At 43.3% G+C, this 22,854-nt stretch overlaps 1 protein-coding gene across 1 annotated transcript in view; it reads left to right on the top strand.

The window, feature by feature from the left end:
• F9 (coagulation factor IX) overlaps positions 1-22,854 on the top strand; it is a 512,309-nt gene that overhangs the window by 81,863 nt on the left and 407,592 nt on the right. The window contains exon 2 of the mRNA XM_069612775.1: positions 16,849-17,012. Coding sequence (XP_069468876.1) covers positions 16,849-17,012 — 164 coding nt within the window. The remainder of the gene's footprint in view (positions 1-16,848; positions 17,013-22,854) is intronic.

Genomic DNA, 22,854 nt, shown 5'->3' with positions numbered 1-22,854 from the left:
TTGTATTCATGTATTTATTTTTACATTTATATAGCGCACATGCAGCCCAAAGGCATTGCGGCACTGTTACTTGTGGCAGTCTTAGTTACAAAAAGTTACATGCGTGTAATGAAAAACATATCAGGAGTACAGTTACTTTCTGGGTTTGTGGTACATTCTCTTTACATTATATACACATTCAGATACAGATATTAGCTAAAACATGAGAATGAGTAGAGTTTCTGTCTTGGATGAGTTTTAGTTGAAGAGCATAGTTTTCAGCGACTTACGGACTGCTAGGTGAGAGACTTCTGCTCTCAAGGGTGGTAGTCGGGCATTCCATTGCAAAGCTGCTAGGTACGGGAAGCTGATCCCGCCTGCTCTGGCTCTCTTGACTCTAGGGATCGTGAGCATGTTTGCAAATGGAGTTCTGGTCGGTCTGGTGGATCTAGTGGGGTGGATTCTCTCAGAGAGGTAGGGTGGAGCAGCGTCCCGGGACGATAGCTCATCGGCAACGTGTTTGCCTTGGAAGCAAAATGACACGAAGCAATGCAGGTTCGATCCCCGGGTCCGCGCTTAGAAACCTCTGGGTATTTAAGCGCGTTATAAATACGCAACTAAGAAAGGGAAAAAAAGACAATTACGCAAATAAAAAACAAACAATTCCTGTAACAGTGCCTCAATGCCCACGGGCTGAGTGAGCACTTTAAAAATGCAAAAAAATAAATATAAATAAGTGAGGTGGATGCACTTATGGGTGAGGGCGAGTGCTTTAAAGAAGACTCTTTCTTGACTGGCCAGTGTGCCTCTTTCCTAGCTGACGTGATATACTCTTTCTTGGGTATTACCGTGGCAGGTCTTAAAACGCTGTTTTTTATAGTCTGAAGTCTGGTCATGTTTTTGGTAGAGGTGCCCAGGAACAGTGCATTACAGTAGTCAAGTCTTGATCCTGTGATGGCTCTGGCAATTGTAATGCAGTTATCCTTAGATAGGAAAGGTCTGGCTGCTGTCAGCAGTTTGGCATGGTATGCTGCTGTGGAGGCGATGGCGTTCACTTGCCTAGTCATCGTTAGATTAGAGTCTGGGTAGACGCCTAATGTTTTTACTGAATTTGGCACTGGGATTTTAAAATTATCAATCATAAAGTGTTTCCTTGGAGCCTACTATGAGTAGCTCGGTTTTGTCTGAGTTGAGGCATAAGCCATTGGCTGCCATCCATGCTTGAATCGTGTTGTATATGTGGTTAAGTGTCTTTGAGTCAGTGTCATAGTCTCCAATGAGGGTGAGAAGGATCTGGGTACCGTCAGCGTAGTTACTATAAGAGATACCCAGGGAGTCAAGGATGAGGAAGAGAGGTTGTGTGAAAATAATGTAGAGGGTTGATGAAATGCATGATCCTTGAGGGACGCCGCATAGGATGATGGAGGGCGAAGCTGAGGCAAGGTCCGAGAAAACTTAAGAGGTGGTAGTACATCATTGGCATTAATCGGTGGTGGTACATCATTGGCATTAATAGGTGGTACTACATTATCAGAGATAGCATTAGATTCATGATAGTGTTAGGCATAGTGTCGTGGGGCACAGGTGAGACCCTGGTGGCAAAATAGTTATCATGTACATTGGTGTATTGGACATTGCCATGGGGCGAGTGTGCCTAATATGTAGTACGAGTTACCTTTTTACCAATTGGCAGGTGGATTGTGCTAGGTCTTTTGTTCGCGGGGTAGGCTGGTGGGGGCAATCTTGCGCCAATAAATTGTTACGGTGTGCAATAGGAGCAGGGTTACTGGGCAGTGGTGTCTTGTGGAGCTGTGATAGTAAGCGTGAGCTTCTACTGGAATGAGATGGATTGTAAATATGCTACTGATATGTGGGGTATTTCTCTCTGAGTGAAACTTGCATCTCACCTTGGTGTAGTCCATTGGTGACTGTCTCGAGCGGTTTGCCGGAGCTTCGCATGGCGTTGGGTTGGATGTGGCTGTATATCGTTGCAAACCGGTGCAAACACGGGCAAACAGGAGTGAGGCCTTAGCCCTGGCCTTGCTCTGCCTCCGGCTTCCGCCTGCTTGGTGGGTAGTTCTGATTATGTTGATGTGTGTTGCCTAGCAACCCAAAGCCTCGCTCTCATTCTGCGTTGCGCCGGCCATGTTGGAAGGTCAGGCAGCAGCATGGATTATAGCAATCAAAGGCTCGGGGGCATAAAATCAGCATCTCCGTTGCAGGAGAACAAGTCGAGGGCTGTGGGCACTTGCAGTAAGGCCCCAAAGATGTGCAGACCTTGCATCGGGTCTGGTAGTAGCTGCAGAAGCATTGTGGCTGTGGCTACAGGATTCGTCTGGAGGCACACGAGGGAGATGGGCTCCAGCCCTCCTCTCATCCGTGGGTGCCTGGGGATGACTGCACACAGGGGCAAACAGGTGTGAGGCCTTACTCCTGGCCTTGTTCTGCCGCCGGCTTGCACCTGCCGGTGGGGCGGTTCTGATTATGTTGATGTGTGTTGCCTAGAAACACAGAGCCTCGCTTACATCATCTACAATGCAGTCATGAATAGCACACAGTGTACCTGGTGGCTAAGCTCCACATATCTGGTGGCACAGCCTTCTCACACAGCAAATCAAACAACTTGCTCTATCACAACTTGTCCACAAAGAGAGGGCCCACAAACAATCCTTGTCTTGTCCCTCTGGAACTCGATCCCCATATTGGCTCGCAATGCACCCCAAATCTCCAATTTTACAAATCTCTCAAAACATGGTTTATTCATCAACATCTAAACAGGGACAAATCCCAATTGATGCATAGACTTATGCACAAACCGCAACTCACAGTGCTGTGCCACTGTTAAAAGACAGCAGCCAAAATGCTGTCGAAATACACACTGTACAGCGATCCACTGTCCTTGAACTTGGTCTGCACTTTAAACAATAACATAAATAAATCAAAATAAACTCTCCACTTGTCGAAAGAAAAACATTCAGGTACTGAAACCCCAAAATGGAATCCCACCAGATGAGCCAATGAAGTCGAAACGTTCAGTCAGAGTGGAAGTGTGCTCTGAGCAATAGCACAGATGAAGAGAGAGGGTTGTAGGAACACGTTAATATGGCTGAGCTGAGGTCACAGTAGTGCTGCCCTCTTCAGTTGGGGATGAGTATAATTCTAGGCCTACAGTGTTGGCTGCCCGCCTTATGTGTTAACATTTTGGAAATATTTCATACTGGTGCATTCATAGACCCTTTCAAGAGATGCCAATAGCACACTCAGTACTGGTCCTGATTCATGGAAATGTTGCATTGTTCAAAGTCACTTCGAACTGCTGAAAAGTGAATTTGCACTGCCAACACAAACCCTGATTCATTGAACTGAGCAAAGTGTATGTTTGCAGTACACAATGACTGTCCTCTGACGTTGCTCTGCACAAAAATATACTTTGCACAGTTCCTTGAATCAGGCTTGTGTCGGCAGTGCAAAGACTCTTTAACCGTGCAAGAAATTCCAGGAATAGGGCCGATGGTGCCTAATATCTTGGCACTGCACGGTAGTTCTGAGGTTCATGTTTTGGATAGGACCTCCAGTGGAAGCAACTGTTCCTGGATTTGCTTTCCCCTTCTTCTGGTGATAAATGTGTTTCATGGTGCCTCGCTTGATCTCTTGCCATGGCTTCGATGAGTCGTGGATGGAATATGCGCTGAATTCAGATAGATAGATAGATGTGCAGAAAATGTGACAGGCCAAAAAACAGAAACCGAGTGGCTCAGGACCACCAATATTACATCAGAACCACAAAGACACATCTCTCTGGAGTTTTATACTGCCTTGAAGGAGAACTTACAAACCAGATGTATGTATATCTTAGATGATTGGATGTTGTTTAGGTGATTAAGTCAAGGTGAGCACATTTACCATTTTGTTTCACATCACTAACTAGTACTGCATATTGTTTGCCAGAAATATAACACAACATTGAGTGAACCATAATTGTTGCTATTTAACGCATGATGGAACATCCCTGAAGTAATCAATATGCATCTGCTGACATGCGTATAGTGAACACCAATTTACACACATGCGAAGAACTAACATATTGGTCAAATTGCAAGAAATTAGCTGGGAACCCTAATATAAATGGCCACTTGGATGTGGAGGCCCTGCTTGATTCTGGATTAGCAGTGCTCCATTTCTTTCTATGACATGAATCCATGATCTTTTTGCTGCACAATAAGATGGTGTTACAGCTCCTGCACTTTCTCATAAGGAACAATGTTGCAATAGGGGAATATGTTCTCAAAGGTAATGATTTCACTAATAACGTTAGTATGTAGATTCAATAGATTGGTGAAATTTTGATTATTTGGAATTATAACAATTTTAGCATTTAATTAATGCTGACACTTAATAAACAAAGCATGGACATTTTCGGGTCTAGACATATATGAACATGGAACAACACAAAGAAAAAGTTCAATTAAATGCACTAAAAGCTGGAAACTGAAAAGTGGACACAAAACCACAATGAAAGATCATATGGCGAAATTATTAGACACAAAAAAAAACTGCTCAGCAAATGATGTGCATATTGAGTTAACACTGTTGTATTAATAGAGGGTACAGGGAAAATACATTATGTAGGAACTGAAAAAAACAAAGCAAATATAAATATTTATTCAATTCGAAAGACAAAAAGAAAGACATATTTTCTAAAACATGATTAAAAACTCAATACTCCATGAATAACAAAGAGGTCTACACTGCATGAGAAGGCACTGGGGAATGTGGAAATACAGGCATATATAAGGAAATGTTCGCACATGATTTATAGTAAGCCACCAACATTACACACCCTTGTAAGCCAAACGAACCAAAGGGGCCAATCCGCAAACGATCATTACTGGTTTGCAAGTGACAGTGAAATATGCAGATTTTATAATGTTTTAGGCAGAATTATATGCAGTACCCTTTGGGAACACCACACACAATTAAGACTACAAGTGACAGTACAAATTCACCTTTGGTACAAGCCTGTACTACACAGTAAAGTGGTAGGGATGGATGAGCAGCCAGACTTATCTCAAGAGCAAGTGAGCAGTAACAAATAGTTACACAAAGGCAGCAATTACTATGATTCACGTGTGGTGTAGTCGGATGGGCATCTACGCCCATCCGACTACACCACACGTGATTGACGTCACTACAAGTGCGACGTCTTATTGGTTCTACTATCTATAGGACTCCAGATAACTTGGTCCATTGTGATTCGGCAGGTTACACCCCTAGACATAAATCCCCATTTTAATTAGAGGAATGCAGAATGGACACCCATATGCCTGGTATCCCGAGTTTCAGCCTGCCTCCCTTGCATCAATCAGTATCTTAGAGCTATGTGTCAATTAGTTGGCTGGGTATGGCCTCGAAACTGTAGCCTCTTATTAGGAAAAGTTATGGCATCCTCGGGTCCTGGATGACATCAGGCGGTGGTACTTCTTCGCGCCTGGCTGGTCACGTGTTAGTTCACCATGAATCTGCTTCAGTTTCCAGCTTTCAGTGCATTTAATTCTGTTTCAGCCTTGCCACCTGCATGGGCCCTCCTTATCTTGACCTTCATGGGGCAGGCCGGTATGCTCTGAAGTTTGAGTCTTGTTAGCTGATGCTCTCCTCCCTTTCTCTGGTTGACCTCGATTTCCTAGGCATGAGCCGCTCTTTGTTGAGTTTCGATTCCGCTCCTTCTCTTGCCGTTGGCTGGGTTACGAAAATTGGCCTGTCAGGCATCTGGCAGCCTGGGTACATTTCTGCTTTTACAAAATGGAGTCGCACTTGTATAATGTGCCTTATTGAGGTAGATATATGGTTGGCGCTTGCCGCTCTAATCTTCTACTAAGCATTGCAAGCAGTATCGTTTCTTTTGCCTCTTGCATTCCAAGCCTATTTACACAGGTTTGACAGGTCGGTTGCTCCCATCTTGTCTCGTAGCAACGTTTCCTCACGTTTTAACATTGTCTCTTCTCTGTGTCCATTACATTTATATTCGTAGTTACTTGCACTGGCGTGCTATCTTCGATAGCTGTGTTTGTTCATTCACGAGCCTGTTCTGGCCCTTGAGTCATTTCCACTGGCCTTCCATTAGGGATCTTTGGGTCTCTTCATGGACCGTCTGTAGGTACTCTTCGTTTCGTATCAGCGGCTGGTACGGCTGTCTGATAGGGTACGGTGCTGCACAGGGTTGTCTGGTTATGGGCGCTTTAACAGGTATGGATCTTCTGAGCAGAGTCCCAGTGCAGCTCTTTGTTGGTTCATTTGCTCCTCATACATCACATACCTTGGCGAGTACGCTCCTGGTACCTCAAAATGAGGGGAAGGGGTGCAGGCCAGGTCTGAGACCTCCTCTACACTGGTTGGTCCCACCAGCTCAGGGAAAGAAGATTCCTGGAGGATCCTCTCTGTTGTTGGAGTCTGAAGATTCAGACCTGCAGCAGGGCTTCACTGGGCGGTTCAGTCGTTGTAGGGGTCCTCTTCTGTCAGCTCCTCGTCGGTTCTTTCTTTCCAGTGGTGAGTCTGCCTTTCCAAACCCAGAGACCTGCTTTTTATGCAGTTTTCCCCCATTCACTCAGCCTGGCTGTCAATCTCACATCAGGGTGGCTGTCCTGCCGGGACAGTCACCTAGCCAATCAAACAGGAGTGCGACTTGGGTTACCAAGGGAACCCATGGCAGGGGTCCTAAAACCCCTGCCTCACATCCTGCCTACCCAGACTTTCAGGCGCCTAAGGAGGGCTTCTGTGGAGAATCCGCGAAAAGGGGGTGAACAAAGGAACCAAACCTGGTTTGGCGCCCAGAGTAAAACACGAGTAAGACATTTCCAAAAAGAAATGGCGAATAAACCCAGCCGGAACCGTATAAAAATGTATATGGTCCAGCGGGTTTAAGTTCGAGGCTACCAAGATAGCCTAAAACAATCCAAGGTTATTTAAGGTTGTAGGTTAAAGATTCAAAAACAAAAGGATCGAATACAATACATTTGAGTCATAAACCTCTGTTTTTTCCCCAAAAAACATTAATTTTACCTATACCAACCCCCCCTCCCAAAAATACATGAAAAAAAAGGCATTTGGTCTTTTTGTTTCGGTCCTTTTGACTCGAATGTATTGCATTCGATCCTTTTGTTTTCAAACTAATGACTGGACACCGTTATTTAAGATAACCGTGGTAGGAAAAGTAGGGTAGTTGTAGTTACCACTACTACCAGCCAAGTCTTGATGAAAAGGGAGCAAAACAATGCTCCAAGAGAGACAGACAAAAAAGGAAAAGTATTAACCCTTTCCAGTACTCTATGTAAGATAGGGTGTACTGGGTCTATGGATTTTAAAAGACTAATAAAGTTAATGGCAACTTTACATGTTCTGGGAGACAGTAGTCAGTCCCAGAAAATGGAGTCTGAGTTGGGAAGTCCAAAATAACACCCCTTTCACTGCACTGAAGTTGCAGTGTAACACACAGTAAAAAGATGATGCCTATGGAGTAGGTGAGGCTACAAAGTCTATGAACACAAGAATTTTTAAACACACACAGCAAAACACATGTAAGAGTGGGAAAAAAGGCTCACACTCTTACCAGGTGAACACAATAAATCCTAGAAATCCAGCAAAGCTGCTGAGGGACTCAGTAGGGAAATTAGCCATTCTGGAGAATTCTCCCCAACACAATGCTGCATGATTTACTGTTTCACCAAATTCTGGGTTTTATTTCCAAAGTTCCCATTCATGCCTGCTTTTGTCTGGGGGTAAATACTGCCCCAAAACAACATTACTGCTTGCGATATTACAGCACGCCTTAATCCCACATGTGTTATTATGCCATATCGCCATAGAGTCCAGTGGGTCACCGAAATGGGACACAACTGAAGGGGCTACATAACTGAATCATGAAGACCCCTAAAGGTACCATGTGCTTACTGCATGCACTAAGGGCAATTGCAGTTGCCAATATTTCCATAGGAAATACATCCAACCTTGTAATCAGGGTGTTAGTTATAAGAACAGCCCTGAGGCGTTTATACACGTTGGACATGCTCCTGTGCACTAAATAAGGTAACATGTGGGTTCTAAACCGAGACCATGAGATATCTTTTTTTTATTTTATTTTTTTAATGCCGAACTACACACCTACAACCAGTATTATATCAGAGCCAATATTCGATCAATGAGAGACCGCATGTTTGACTTTGTGTAACACTGTTCACGGTATCCCATAGTGATGCATTGGGATATCAATTCAGCGACAATGAGCATTCACATAATTTTGTCACAATAGATATCTATGAGATGCACGTAATGCATTTTTTAATATTCTTGTGTCACTTTTTTTGCTAAAAAACGGTACCTTTTATTTTTACATGTATTCAGTGCAGTAACAGTTTCTTTAAGGAAAAGCCTTACCTATCAGAGGAAATAAAATGGTGTAGGGCAGTGGTGGCCTTCCAATAGTGGGTGTTGCCCCTATAATTTTCAGAACCCACTGGTTCCCAAAATATATGGAGCAAAAAAAATGTGCCCTTTACTCCCTCCATAATGCAAACCTAGTGTCTGTATTTGCAAATACTCTAAACATAAAGAGTGATACGCTGTCCCTAATGCCCTTCACAACGCCGTTCAAGTACCAGGGTCGTTGAAAGGAAACGCCCACACCCTGATGCCAGCACAGCCTGAGAATGGCATTAGGGAGCCTGACATGATGTTGCAGTTTCCATTTTCCTTGGTGAGTGCACGAACGTCGTGCGAGCTGAGGAAAATGATTGGCAGCTCACCCATACCACTCTATACCTGTCACATTCTGTGGTCAGAGCACTGACCCCGCCCCAGGGCTGCGACAGGCAGTGGGGAGGAAGGATTAAAATGGAAGCTCCTGACCACTGCATGTTGCCATCGTCTGGAAAGTGGAGCTGCCCGAGTCAAGGTAAGTGCTTCAATCTGAATGTATGAGTGATTGCATGCATATATGTGTATGTGTGTGTTTCATGTGTTTGAATGCAGATGAAAGCCTGTGTGAATGAATGGTGAATGTAGTGAAATGTATGTGTGTATGTGTTAGCGTGTGGTGCATCATGAGCACTCCTGCATGGTGTTTGCTCCTGCTTTCTGATTTGGGTTCCTTAATTTTGCTTAAATTACTGTACCCAGAGGGGAGGAGGTTGCCAAGATAGTAGCAAAGTTATCATAAGCCAGCTCTTTGTTATCAGGTCTGAATAATGACATGCTGTGAATTTTCAGAAGTGATTAGATGCTGTAGGCATTTGTAGATGCAGACACAGCTCTCATTACGAGTGACCCAGTCTGGAAAAAAATGCCTGTAACAACGGTTACCGCCACCTTTTCCGTATCAGGCCACGTCGAGTCTGCCTGCAGGGGCTGTGAACTACCAGCAGGCGTGACCTGCCGGTAGGGCAAGCCCCTACCAGCAGATACATCACTGAAGCACCGACACCATTACTAACGGTGCCTATGCTTCAGTATTCCCATTCCCGTGGTGTCCTACTCCACAGGAACGGGAACTTACCATTCCGCCGCTCGTAATGTCCCGATATTACAAGAATATCGGGTGGCAGAAATGGTAAGCCAGCGGCCTACCGCCAACCTCATAATGAGGGTCAAGTGTTAATTGTGGCCATTTTGAAAGGTATTTCTAGGAGTGTTTGAGACAGTGCAAAGGGGTTAAAGCCTACATGATAAGTGTTTTATGTGTGTGTATGGGGCGAGGAGGGGCATTTGTGCAGCTGCAGCCAGGGCGCGTTTTCTTCTTGTGGCATAGCATGTTGTACTGGTAATCAAGGTTGAAGCCAGCATGATGAGGAAAAACAGCCTTTCAGAATGTTTTATTTTGTTGTTTAAAGTGGGTAGATGGGTCCTGGGTTAGAGCTGCGGATTTGCATAAGCCATTTTTAAATGTTAGTGACTTTTGCATAATAATGTAAATTAATTAATGACCAACTGGTTTGCAGTTTAAATCTGCAAAACCATGTATAATTATATGGGATTTACTGATTATCCTACACTAATTATGTATGTCATTGCTGCTGTGGAGTTTTAGAGTCTGCTCAACCTACTTTATATGTAATTCTTGATGGCAAAATAGTGTAGCATTGTATTAGATTTGAATGTGCACCTTGTCAGTGTTTTTGTAGTTTTCTGAAGTAAATCTTGGTTAGTTGCTTACATTATGTATGTGCATAGTACACTGATTCCTCAGAGATCAATTATTGACTCTCTATACTTGTGATTTTGATAGACCATTAAACGGTGATGTTCATATTTTATAAAGTGCTTTAATTAATGATTAAATGATGTATACTATTATGGATTTATTAATCAGAGTAAAGTAAATGCTACTGGGGAAAATCGTATCTTTTGTTGTTAATGGTTAAATGCACATGGAAATCCAAGAGAAGAAATGTAAACGTGATAGATATGAATACATTGGTTTTCACGCTCCCTACTGGTCATGATAACACTACCATAGAAAGTGTATGTTTTCAATGAGTTTTCCATCACCAACAGAGAACATTCAGATAACCTGCGAGCACACATCAGCACTGCAACCTTTTGCATTTTAAGTTGTAATTTTCAGCTAGGAAATAGAAACCTTCAAAATGGTGCTGGAAATAAAAGTATGAAAGAGCGTCAGTAATTTCAAACAAGGTAATTTTAAAAGAAGATGCTAACTGCATGCAGGGCACTGTTTGTGCCCTCCCCGTCTTTGACGTGCAAAAGAATAAAACAAACACACCCCTGACTGGGAATAAGGCAAAGAGAGCAGGCTGCGAGAGTTCAAGAAAAGGTTTTATATGATGAATTGTATTCAAGAGATATCTGAGAGCGCTCTGTACAAGTTATCATTACATTCATTTTATAAGGTAAATGACACAACTAACATAGAATACTACGTTGGTCCTGGATTGGTCAGTTCAGTCGATGTCTCAGGTGGGGTGGCAGCTCTTCATCCGGGTTGGTCGCTTGGTTGGCGGGAGGATTGACATCAGTCATCTGTGCGCCGCATGGGTGAAGGTCAGGTCGCTGGGAGGCGGGGTGGTCACTGTCTAAGCTAATAGAATATATCCTCAAAAAATGCATGCACTAAATAATAATTGTTTAAAGACCTTCAGTAGTTCATCATGTCTCTATAAAAGTCACACATATATCTATACTATCAATAACATTGGATTTTACAAGTCTTAGGTTAAGGGTCTTGACCGCTATAATACACTGGTCGAAGTTAAGGTCTGCGCTCATAAGAATCGCTGGTATGTGGCATTTGTTAGTGGTAGGCAACGATATATTGCAGCAGGGGTCTAATGTTAGTTGGGGATCTGCTGGGTGGGCATCATGGCATGGTCAGTGGTCTGGCACATGAAAGGAATATCTTGCAGGGACACAGGGTCACAATGGCAGTAAGTTTCCATTGGAAGGGGTGCGGGAGGGTCAACAACACGTTTGTGGAGATGGACGAGCTATGTGCTTAGCTCATGCTGGTTCACATGCAGGACAGTGATCTCAGAGGAAGAGCGATGTGTTACATTCATTATGTGTTCCAAGCATCCCTGGCTTCAGAGTGAGAATGGACCCGCAAAGTTTTCCAGTCAGAGTGAGAACGTGGGTGGGGGCCCTGTGCCCTGCGCACATGGCCGTGCTGCTGCGAGAAAAGGAAAGAGAAGCGTTTTTGTACTATCGCAGTGAGGCCTAGTCACCAAGATGGAGTCAAAAGGGGGTACAAAAATGGATGCCCCGTGTCCTGCTTAGTGGTCCCATCTACGCGAAATTCAATTTCACTGATGCTGGCATACATCAATGAGGTTTTGCAGATGGAGTTGGAAGTCCGGTCTCACACCCTCCAGGAGCAGCATAGCAAAGTGTACATAGCTTTACGCCATGCTTTTACGCAATGCTACACATCTCTGGGAGGTTTATAATGAGCCTCAAAGAGGTTTTCTGTTCTGTCTCTTTTCCAGGTAACAGGTCACCAAAATTCTCTTAATGGGTACAGGCATGTGGTTGTGGGATAACGCTGAGAAAACATATCCATCATTACAGCAGTCTCATATGCAGGTTTTAATGGCAGTAACTGCCTGTCCCACAGCATTTGGAAGCTATGTATACCTGCCCACCTCAACAAAGAATTGAACTTGTGTTGTGAGTATCTGGTTAATGCACACACAGGCACAAGCAGCTTTTTAAATGATGCTTGCTGTTGGAGTTTTCATTGTAGAAATACAGTAAACATTGTATTGCATGTTTAGTTTGGTGACTGGAACTCTTAATGTAGCACTATAAGAATAGCAATCGTGTTGTTGATTTTGCAATCGCCCCGGCCTGTCCAGTGAAGGCACCAGGATCTTCCTTTGGCAGTCCAAATGTGCTCCCTCTGCAAACTCTAGGAGCTGCATGTTGCTTGAAAGCGGGTATGGTGAAAGGTGCTCACCTTAAATACTGTTTTGGATGCAATCACATGCATATGTGGCTTCATGTTCACTACCTGCATGCATGTACTCCCACCTCTGAGCTCGGGGTAACTGCACTGATATTTTGAAGGAAATACTTCTTGTTTTTGGTGTTACTTTGGTAGTATTGTACCGTGTAGTATGGAGGAATTACCATTGTATTTGTTTGTGATATTTGCTCCAGAGGAATTAGCACTGGAGGAATTACCACTGTATTCTTGGTGGATTTCTGCAGCGCTAATTCCAGTGGCGAATTAGTACCCAATGCATTACCACCGCTTTTGTATTGCTTGTCATTTGGTGAATCCTCAATATGGATGTTTCTGCACGTACAAACACCTGACCTTCAGCAGCTCAGATGCTAGATGCTTGTCCATTTGATGCACCACACAAGGATAGGGATAGGTTCTCTCTGCGACATTGGAGCCACCACCAAAACAATTCTGGAGGTTCTATCAGCTACACAAGAACCATCAATTAGGGAATTCTCCTGGCTCTCCCTGCGAGATGACTGACGCAGAAATAAAACTTTTGTTAATATATCCCTGCTGTGAAATTGCCTCACCCGCAATAATTCACAGGATCTCGCTGAAAAAATATTCTCAGGGTCTCCATGCTAATATTTCTCACTGCCTCCCTGCTTTGGAATAGCTGCAGTGGCAAATAATTCACATTGGGTCTCATTACGAGTTTGGAGGCAGCCATGGTACTATTATTAGCACCATGGCTGCCTCCAAACTCGTGTCCGGATTCTTTGAATGGGGATTTACCGGGTCATTCCAACCTTGGAGGACCCGGTAAGTCCCCATTCAAAATACCCATCCCCATTCCCATTCGAGCCTCCCTAGGGCTCAATGGCAATGGGGAGTGAGCTAATAACGGGCCCGTTAATAACAGACCCGTTATTAGGTCCCTGGTCCCTTAGCCGCTGCCGCTAAGGGACCTCGTAATTCCGGTGGTAAGGGGTTAACGGTACCGGCATCCTTACCAGCGCTGTTAACCCATTACCGCCGCACTTGTAATGCATTCACAGACAAGCTTCCTAAAACGAGGGTGTGGGGAGGCAACAAATACATGATAGCTCTGGGCAGTGCTGTCAGCTGTTGCTGGGCTCTTTCATGTGCCGTCACAGTGTACGCCATTTTGGGGACTGACTGCAATTTTCTGACGTGCTAGCAGATGATTCATCCACAGCAATGTAGGAAGCTATAGTGAAGGCCGGCTCAGGGGTGGCCATGTAGGTGTTCAATATTGCATCATGGCACTGCTGAATATGGTCTTGCATTGCAGTCATTGACACACTCTTTTTTCACATATCAAATACAACTGCACTTCTCTGTCTTTCCCTCAAGCATAGGAAGTACTACCACACCCAAGAGAAGCACCTTTTTAGAAAGGCATGAAGCAGTAGCTTGTTAGCTGTTCTAAGTATCATATCACTTAACCTGACTCGTCCTTTTCTAAGGATGTTTCATCAGCATTATCCTTTGCCTTTCCTTGCTGCCACGATTTCTCATCCTGCTCCTCTTCCTTCTGCCCCATATAAGGGACATGTTCCACTTGCTTGTGTACAGAAATGCTGCCAGCGCTTGCTCCTCACTCAGGTTCACATCTGCCTCTGCTCTCTGCATGGTTCCCATTCTGCTGCACTTCCATCCCACCTTTCTACATCTCCTACATCTCTGACCCTTTATCATTCAAATTCTGCCTCTCAATATGCTTCTTTCCTTGCCTGCATCCACCTCCTTGTCTTGCTGACTCACTCTCCCAGCACCCAGTTCTATCATCAGTTCCAAAATTGCTCCTGTTTGTTTATGTTTATGTTTCTTGGTTTGTACCGTGCTCCATGTACCCGAAGACTTAAGGGCTCAAGTGACATGACATAACACAGAATGGACAGACGTGACATAGACTAGGGTGGTCCGGAGTTATACAGAAGAGAGGGAGGCTATACTAACAGAACAATAGCGCCTTTAATTTCTTCTTGAACACATAGGGTGACTCAATGGTTCTGAAGGCCGGAGGCAAGGCCTTACAAGCCAGAGGAGCTGCTATTTTGAAGGCTCCATTGCAGACTTTATTGGTTTTGCAGCGGGAGATTATTATAAGGTTCGTATTGTCAGAACTTAGAGATCTAGTACTTTGCTTTTCTACCATGGCTTCCACTAGTTAAGTTGGCATGATACCCAAAATGCATTTATGAGTAATGAGAAGAATCCTAAAGTGTACTCTGGCCTGGACAGGGAGCCAATGCAGGCTCCGTCTTGCATCAGACACATGGTCCCTACGATCGAGGTATTTCACAACCCTTACTGCCCTGTTCTCGGTGACCTGGAGACGATCAAAATCATATTGGGTATTGGCGACTAGGAGGCTGCAACAGTAATCTATTTCCGATCCAATGATGGCTCTAGCTAATGTTTCTGTATTTTCTTCTGTCAGAGGGCGAAGATGGCGCAGCAGCTTGATAAAATATGATGACGAGAAACCAAGCTGCTCACTTGCGCCTTTATATCCAAGATTTTATCCAGAATAACGCCCAGGGTCTTCACTTTGTTTTGGACCTTGATGTTGCAGTTATCTATATTGAAACTGATGTACATCGGATCCAGTTCAGCATCCTTCCCCAAATCGACCATCTCATCCACCAGCCAGTAAGATAGCTCAGCGTGTTGAACGCTCGCTGCTGCAATCTGAGCGTGATCTGCAGGTCGCAGGTTTGAATGCCGGCAAGGCCAAGTCAGCCTTTCATCCTTCCGATAAATGAGTACCAATTTCGGTTGGGTGATAATGTATGTAAATATGTACTCTGTAAAGCACTTTGGATTAAGGCGCTATATAAATAACACATCATTATCAATATCACCAGAAACCCAGAGACCCTTGCCACCTCCTCCGACATCACTTGAGGAATCTCCCTAAGTGACTGTGCTACTTTGTGCCTCAATCATTGCCTTCTCCCCCACCTGCTGTTCATCACTTGGAGGTTTGCCGCCAGTATCATCCTCCACTGCATCCAGATATATTTCCCCAGACATCCTGCAAGCCACAAATTGAGCAAACTGTACATCTATGACCAACATACCCAAGCATCTACCCCCTTCGCATCAAACTATGATAGGCACCCATTTGTTCCTTTTCATTGATCATAGAAACAGTGCTGAGAGGCACTTAGTGAAATATGTTCACAAGGATTCCAAAACAGAGTCTTTATAGCAGGCTCCTTTTTCAGAATCCGGAGGATGGCTAAAAGGAAGGGGTTTAAAATAAATCCTAAAGGGGGAGTCAATCAAAGGACTTCCTATGGTTTCTAACACCTTCTTTCATTTTGTCTTCAAGGGCAATGGAAAGAGTTTCAAAATACAAAATATCACAAAGGGTATCACAAGTGTTAATCTAAGAGAGAGTCAGACATTAAAGCCCTTCACACAAACATGAAAATTAAAATAAATGAAACAAGCATTGAAATAATTGTGACACACACAAAAGTCTTTGTTAGGGGCTACTCGTTCCCCTACTCTCTTGAAGTGTGGGTCAACCCTGTTCCTCTCTCTAATAGCCAAGTACAACCCACAAAAGATCAGAAAATGATCTGAGCCTTTCTTATGGCCACTGCTACTCATCAAAGATTGGCAAGCAGATTCTCCGTGAGAAATCTGAGCGTTTGGAATGGCCCACCAAGCTGGGACCTGACCACTGAACTCACATAAGAGTACAGCCAAATTCTTAGCAGTCTCCTAATCCCAACAAGGCCACGCATTTATCCAGATGGTAGATGGCTGACGTTTACTCCAAACACTGCACATGGCTGCCAGGTTTTGGAATTGTACTGCATGCAAGGGCTACATCTCAGATACACCTTTCCCTGAGGACTCAGAACTTGCATGTAGTGAATTCCAGTTTCAAATTAGTGGGGTGAGGATCGTGGTTAAAATTTCTTAGGAAAAGGCTGGCCACATCCAAGAATGGAACATTATTATGGCCTTCTCCAGCACCATAAGAATGAATTTCAAGAAAAAAAGAAGCTGCCTGCAGGCTCTGCACATCAGAGGGCACAATAGTGGGTGAGCAATGTTTCTCCAGTGGCAACTGGAGGGAAAACCCCCAGAGCAGGTGCCAGGACGAGAATATCATGAAATACGACTTCCAGTTGCTCCACAATGTATGTCGTATCATGGTATATTAGCACCAGGTCAATGCGTTGCAGGGCAATGTGGTGCTTTCTCAAGACCAAATGTAGTGAAAGCAGAACAAGTAACACAAACATTTTCCATCATTGCCACTGTCATTGGGGTTTAGTAGCTCCAGAATTAATGCCCGTGACTAGCCATTGACATAAGCAACGCATGCAATATTGCCAATTGATTGTTTTCTTTCCTTTGCTTTCCAGTTTTCATTACACATAAATATGCAAGCAATGTATTGCAGAGGGCAAGGAGGCACAATACAGGCCGGCTGGAAGAGTTTGTTGCGGGTAACCTTGAACGAGAATGCATGGAAGAGCGCTGCAGTTTTGAAGAAGCACGAGAGGTCTTTGAAAATACTGAGAAAACTGTAAGCATCCTTCTTTCGATACAACCCCTTTTAATGCTGGGTCTAAGTTATCTGTTATTGAACTGTGGGCATGCGCACTGCACAACTTTCTCTGCCTCATCCAGAAACTACATAAAATGTACCATAAAAATGAATTTAATGCATCGGATCTCCCCTTACCAAGGTCATTTGTGATATACTAACCTATACTGTATCTATACATTCCTCTCGTTTGAAGCTTAGGAAATACACATGCACGCTGGATAGTTTTACATTTTGTCTTTATTGATTAAAAACAGATAATTGTGTCCCAGCAATGCATCACACATTCCCACAAAATGGAAAATTTCACTTGAATTGATTTCGAAAAATGGGGTCAGAAGTTAAAGAATGGACTCATTCTCCTTGGGGGTCAGGCAAGAATGGCAGACATATTTGTCATGTGGCAGACATATTTGTCATAACCCCTTTCTTGTTATCATTGGGATTCACTTAACTGTTCAGCAGCTCACTTATATGATATTCAAACCAATGCATTGGTCCCATGGGAAGACCTTAAATAGTTGTTCTTTCATTATTAGCTTGGAACCATTATATGTTGATGCAGCAATGGCTGTTGATTAATAAGTGCTAAATGTTTAGCTCTGGATAAAAGCCACATAGATCCAATATGAGGTGGCATCCTTTGGTTGAGCCATTCGCCAATTGCCCCTTTTCTTCTGTCACTACAGTCAATGTGAGAGTTTTTTGAAGATTTTACGTGATCGTGAGAAAGTCAGTTTATGTGAGCAGCACACTTTTGATTAATTTGTTAATTGATTTACCGGTTCATTGATTTACCGGTTCCATCTTGTCTTCAGTGAAAAAGCATTGACATAGTGACAAGCGTTACGGGTAAAGTTATTATCCAGGTCAGTTCACTAAGCTTTGTTTCAACAAAGTCATAAAAGCATGCACCAATAAAAATCACACATTGCATACAATTAACCGTACATTTCAGTAAAATTAACCTGTCCCCCTACATCCCCCTTCCAGTATCAATGGCATTTCACACCTATGACTGTGCGCTCCCAAGGGGGCTGGGTGGGTGTGACTGCTCAAGTTGTCAAGTTGTCGAACACCATGTCATTTCAAAGAGATCTTCCGCAAGATGACCATTGTCCACATGCCCTCCCCAGACCCTGTGTCTCCAGACTCCCCTCTTCAAGTCCAACCCCCTGCAATCAACTAACGTTTGATTCCCTTCTGCATTGCTCCGGTCTTTTTGCGCTCGCCCCATGCCCATCCACCGCCCCTTCCATTATCAATGGCATTTCACACCTATGACCGTGCACTCTCAAGGTGGCTGGGTGGGTGTGACCGCTGAAGTTGGCAAACACCATATACACTTCAAAGGGATCTTCTGCACAGTGACCATTGTCTACATGACCTCCCCAGACCCTGTATTTGGAAATAGCCCTCTTTAGCTCACTGATTCACCCCTTTGTGGGCTATCAGGTTTGTGTGTTGTGGACCTACATCTTGTCTGGTGAGCTCTTTTGCAATCACTGGTAGCTTCCTTTCAGGGCCCAGGAATTTATTTTGTCCACATAGCCATGCCATACAGTTTCTCCATATGCCCCTCTTCAAGAACCCGTCCCTGCAATCAAGCAATGTTTTTGTCCAATGAGCAGTATTCATTGCCTTTTGCGCTCACCTCATCCCCATCCATCCTCCTTTCTCGGGCAGCATTTGACTATTACCCAGGTGAGCATTTGGATGATAAGGCAATGCAAATTGAGCTTGTTAAAAAATATATATTCAGCAACAGTGTTCACAACTACTACTCACATATTGGACTAACTCATCAAACTGGCATTCATGGCCTAAAAAAGTATGCTACTTAAAATAAAAAGCAAAGACCCACACATGCATGTTTGCATTTGTGTTACAAGCCTGGCCCTATTGCCCTATATGTTGTAGGAGTAAGCCTATGCCTGTGCACTGAAAGGCGTCTGCGTGGGTTTATATGGCAGGTGAGAACCATTGGGATGGAAGCAGAGTGGGTGTATATGAAAATGTCATCCATTCACATACACACCCACTTCTGTAAGCCTTTATAAACACCTTGAAATTTACCTTGAGAACATCTGGGAGATCTACAAGATATATCATCATTGAGCTACCTGTCAACTGGATACTTGTTCCTCTGCTTTGCTGAATCGGCTCATCTGTTCTCCAAAGTAAGGGTAAGCTAAATAATTACTTCCCTATGTTCATCGATCATTACTATGAACGTTTATGTCGATTTCAACCTAATGTTTCCAGGATTTTAATGTTCATATATCTCAAAGACTTCGGCATTAACGATTAGTTATGGTATTTTCTTCTTGGAACTACCACAATTGATCACTGTGTGTTATAGTAGAGTGTGCACTATAACAATTGTATAATAAAGTTGTCACAGAGTTCACTCGACTAGGTTACACAGCTTTCCTTTCTTTATTTTAATTAAACTTTTAAAACAAATCTCTGGTGCAAATTAATTTATTCACATTCATCCAGTATTATTTGTGCTACTAGTTCATATTTCTTTATACAGATCTCACGCATTTTTCAAAAATGCCATCATTTGTGGTTGTCAGTGGCACTTCTGCAAGCCACGCTAAATCTCCGGGTGCTACCCTGCATGTATTCCCAAACGATCTTGATTCAATAAAATGGCTTAGAAATTGCAGTTGTAAAGTGGACGAGATTGAAATGAAGGCCCAGGAAATCTTTCTTAACTGTCTTAATTTTTGATTCAGGTCTTTTTTCCTCCTTAATGTGTCTTCATCAACCATATGGCTGTGGGTTTGTTTTTTCCCCCCGCCTTGCTTATTCGAAGGGCAGGTTGACCATATAAACTTGATGAAGCTATCTGGCTGACAATTTTCATAAAGCAATTCCTCAGATGCCTGCATTAAACAGTCATTCAGGTACCTTCCCTCTAGTTTATATTTTGGAAGGCATACTTTCTCCTTTCTACTTATAATATCTTGGCTCTGTCGATCTGATGAGCCTAGAATAAAGTCGGTGAAACTCAGCTCCAAACAAAAGTGATCACTCCATCCTTGCTGAACAACATTCAAAGAGACCTTTAATGCAAAGAGATCCGATGCATAAAAATAGAGTCCAAGGTAGAAACAGCAGAACCCTGATGTCTAGTTGGCTTCGCAGGGATATCCCCCGGCAGCCTCCCATTCACCAATGAAAGCACCATCCCGAAAGAAATTCCACCCAAACTCTTCCCCTCTCTGACACCCTTTGGGCATTCTACTTAGTTGATTCCTTTAACAGGGGGATACATTGCGAGTTAAGATCTCCCCACAGCATGTTCTATTGATATTGCCAGTTCCTCAGGAAAGACCGTTTGCATTAATATGTATCACTTCCAAAAATGGTCTCTGATGCTTCAGGGTGGCTTTGCTGATTTCAAACCCCAATGTGTTGTTTGTTAGTAATACAATGGGCCTCATTAGGACCCTGGTGGTGACGGTATGAATGGTGCTGGTAAGGCACCAGCACCGTTCATACCGTCCCGCCGCATTATGAGTTCTGCTCGCGGGTTGCTGTGCGGCACCCGCAAGCATAACTCATGATTGCACCATCGGTGCTGGTGCAACCATGCTCCCCACCCCCATTCTGCCAATGAGGCAGAATGGGGATTGGGAGCCTGGTATTACCGCCACCCGCAAATGGGCAATTACAGGTCCATTCAAGTCGTAATGGGCCAGTTATTGCCTAATCACGGGTGGCAGGGTCGGTAGCGAGCATGGCGGTAGCCGTGCTACCGCCATGCTCATGATGAGGCCCAATGTTTCCAATAATAGCATTTTTGATTGCCAAGAGTAGACCACCCGATGGTCTGCCCTTTGCCTTTTGTAGGGCCGATTGAGTGTAGATTGTGTATCCTTCAATACTAATTGGATTAACTAGCCACATTTCCTGAAGCATCAGAAGTTCCCCCTTTCGAAATAGATGATCTTTCATCTTTCTGGAGTTTAATGTATGTGGACCCCTCGTATTCCAGCTCATCACATTTACTACTGTTTGGTTAAAGAGACTTCATGCCCAACCCCAGTTTTTGAAAAACCTGTGTTAATATTTCTGATAATAGAGGGATTCGATTTTCTTGGGGGTTCTCTCCACTAAGTGTATCCCTTCTTGGCAATTTATCATTAGACTGTCCATTCCCAGCTACATTCCCAACTGTGGACTGCCACTTCGGAGTTTGACAGATTGTTTGTGCAATTTCCATTGGTCGTTTTCAAGACACCAGAAGACCTTGTTCCTCTAATTCTTGTGCGGCTCTCAGAATTGTATCATTTACTTCTTGTGAGGTAAGTCCAATTTCTACCACATGTGGATTATTGCTGTCAAGAAAGCACACAAAATCTATATCTGTAGAATTTAGCAGGTACAGACTTGGTAGTTTTTTGAACAATGGGAGAATTACACTCCTACAAAGTGATTTTATTTTGTTTGTATTTGATATAAGGGATAGCCAAATTATTGGCATCGCAAATCTGGAATCTGATTCCTCTATTTTCTGGTCCTCTTGATCTGCCGGTTGTTCTGGAGCCTTCTGATTAAGAATAGTCGAGCGAGAATGGTCAACATTTGCTGATTTACCTTCACCATTGCAGTTCATGTCTAACATGCAACACTTGCCTTGCCCCTATCTTATTCCATCTAATATGAAATTTGTTTCTGGTTTTTTGGCACACATTTTAGAAATATTGGGGCAATTTTCAAGTGTGCCATTGACATTGTTTTCACCAGGTCCAGAGTCTCGGAATCTTTTTGCTCTGATCTACATTTGTTCTTTAAAAAAATCAGCATACAAAAAGGTACAAAAGTCAGGAGACAAGTACCACCCTCAAACCATTTATATTATGTAACTGCACGGTAAACCTACCAACACATTTCTTTCAAGAGACGGTGGCAGTTATTGTGCACAGACAAGGCATTAATGTTTACATTAAGCTTTATTTTATTTTTTATATATGATCACAATTGAAAAATTGGAGCAACTGATATTTTCTTGCTCCCATCAGGGCAACCAATCATGGGCTTCAGGTTGTTTATTACATCATTTTTAGCAGAGTTGTCTCATTTTCCTTTTTGATCTTTCTCTGATCTTTCAAACAATTGCTCTGTAACTCACTCCAGTCCATTTGCAATCCAATACTTGCATTTATGATATTTACTCCATTTTGTTGATTGGCCTCTTGGTCCATGATCTTACTCTTGAGTTTGCTTCCTTCGATGCCAATATTGCTCCTTTGCATCTTCTGTTCTACAGACAGTTTTGGCCGCACTAGAGGAGTTAAAAAGTCTTTATCATCTGTATTGAGTGCTACAGAGATACTTTTTAGGGATTTTACAAAGGCATTTGGCTCTGATTTGTTTTATTCTGGGGAATTTTTGTTTCTTTGTTTTTCTCCATTCCTCCTGAGGTCATGAGATATCTTTCAGTCACCTCCTTCTTTGTGTTGCTCTCTTCCCTGTCCTCCTTCTTCCTTTAGAGAGATTCCACCACAGTTTGTCTGGGTGATTCCTGATCTTAATATAGATTCTGTCTTTCTGAGTGAGAGTGTGTTGTGTCAACTTCATCTGTTCCTTCAACTACATTTGCCAGTCTTCTTAACTCCTCAAGAACTGATTCTGACAACGGAGTATCATCGAAATGGGAATTTAAATTCTCCACTTCTCCACCCATTTCTACTGTCACTTCTCCCTGGGTCAACATTTTTAATTGCATTAAAGTGTCTGTATGAGTTTATTACTCAGTTCCTCTTTTTTTCCTTTTATGGCGAGGGAAAGTTGCACAGCAGATAGA

Source organism: Ambystoma mexicanum, chromosome 5p, assembly GCF_040938575.1.
Source record: "Ambystoma mexicanum isolate Mex_15411 chromosome 5p, UKY_AmexF1_1, whole genome shotgun sequence".
Lineage (NCBI taxonomy): Eukaryota > Metazoa > Chordata > Amphibia > Caudata > Ambystomatidae > Ambystoma > Ambystoma mexicanum.
Note: the sequence above shows the minus strand (reverse complement) of the source record. Positions and strands in the feature narration are given on the sequence as shown.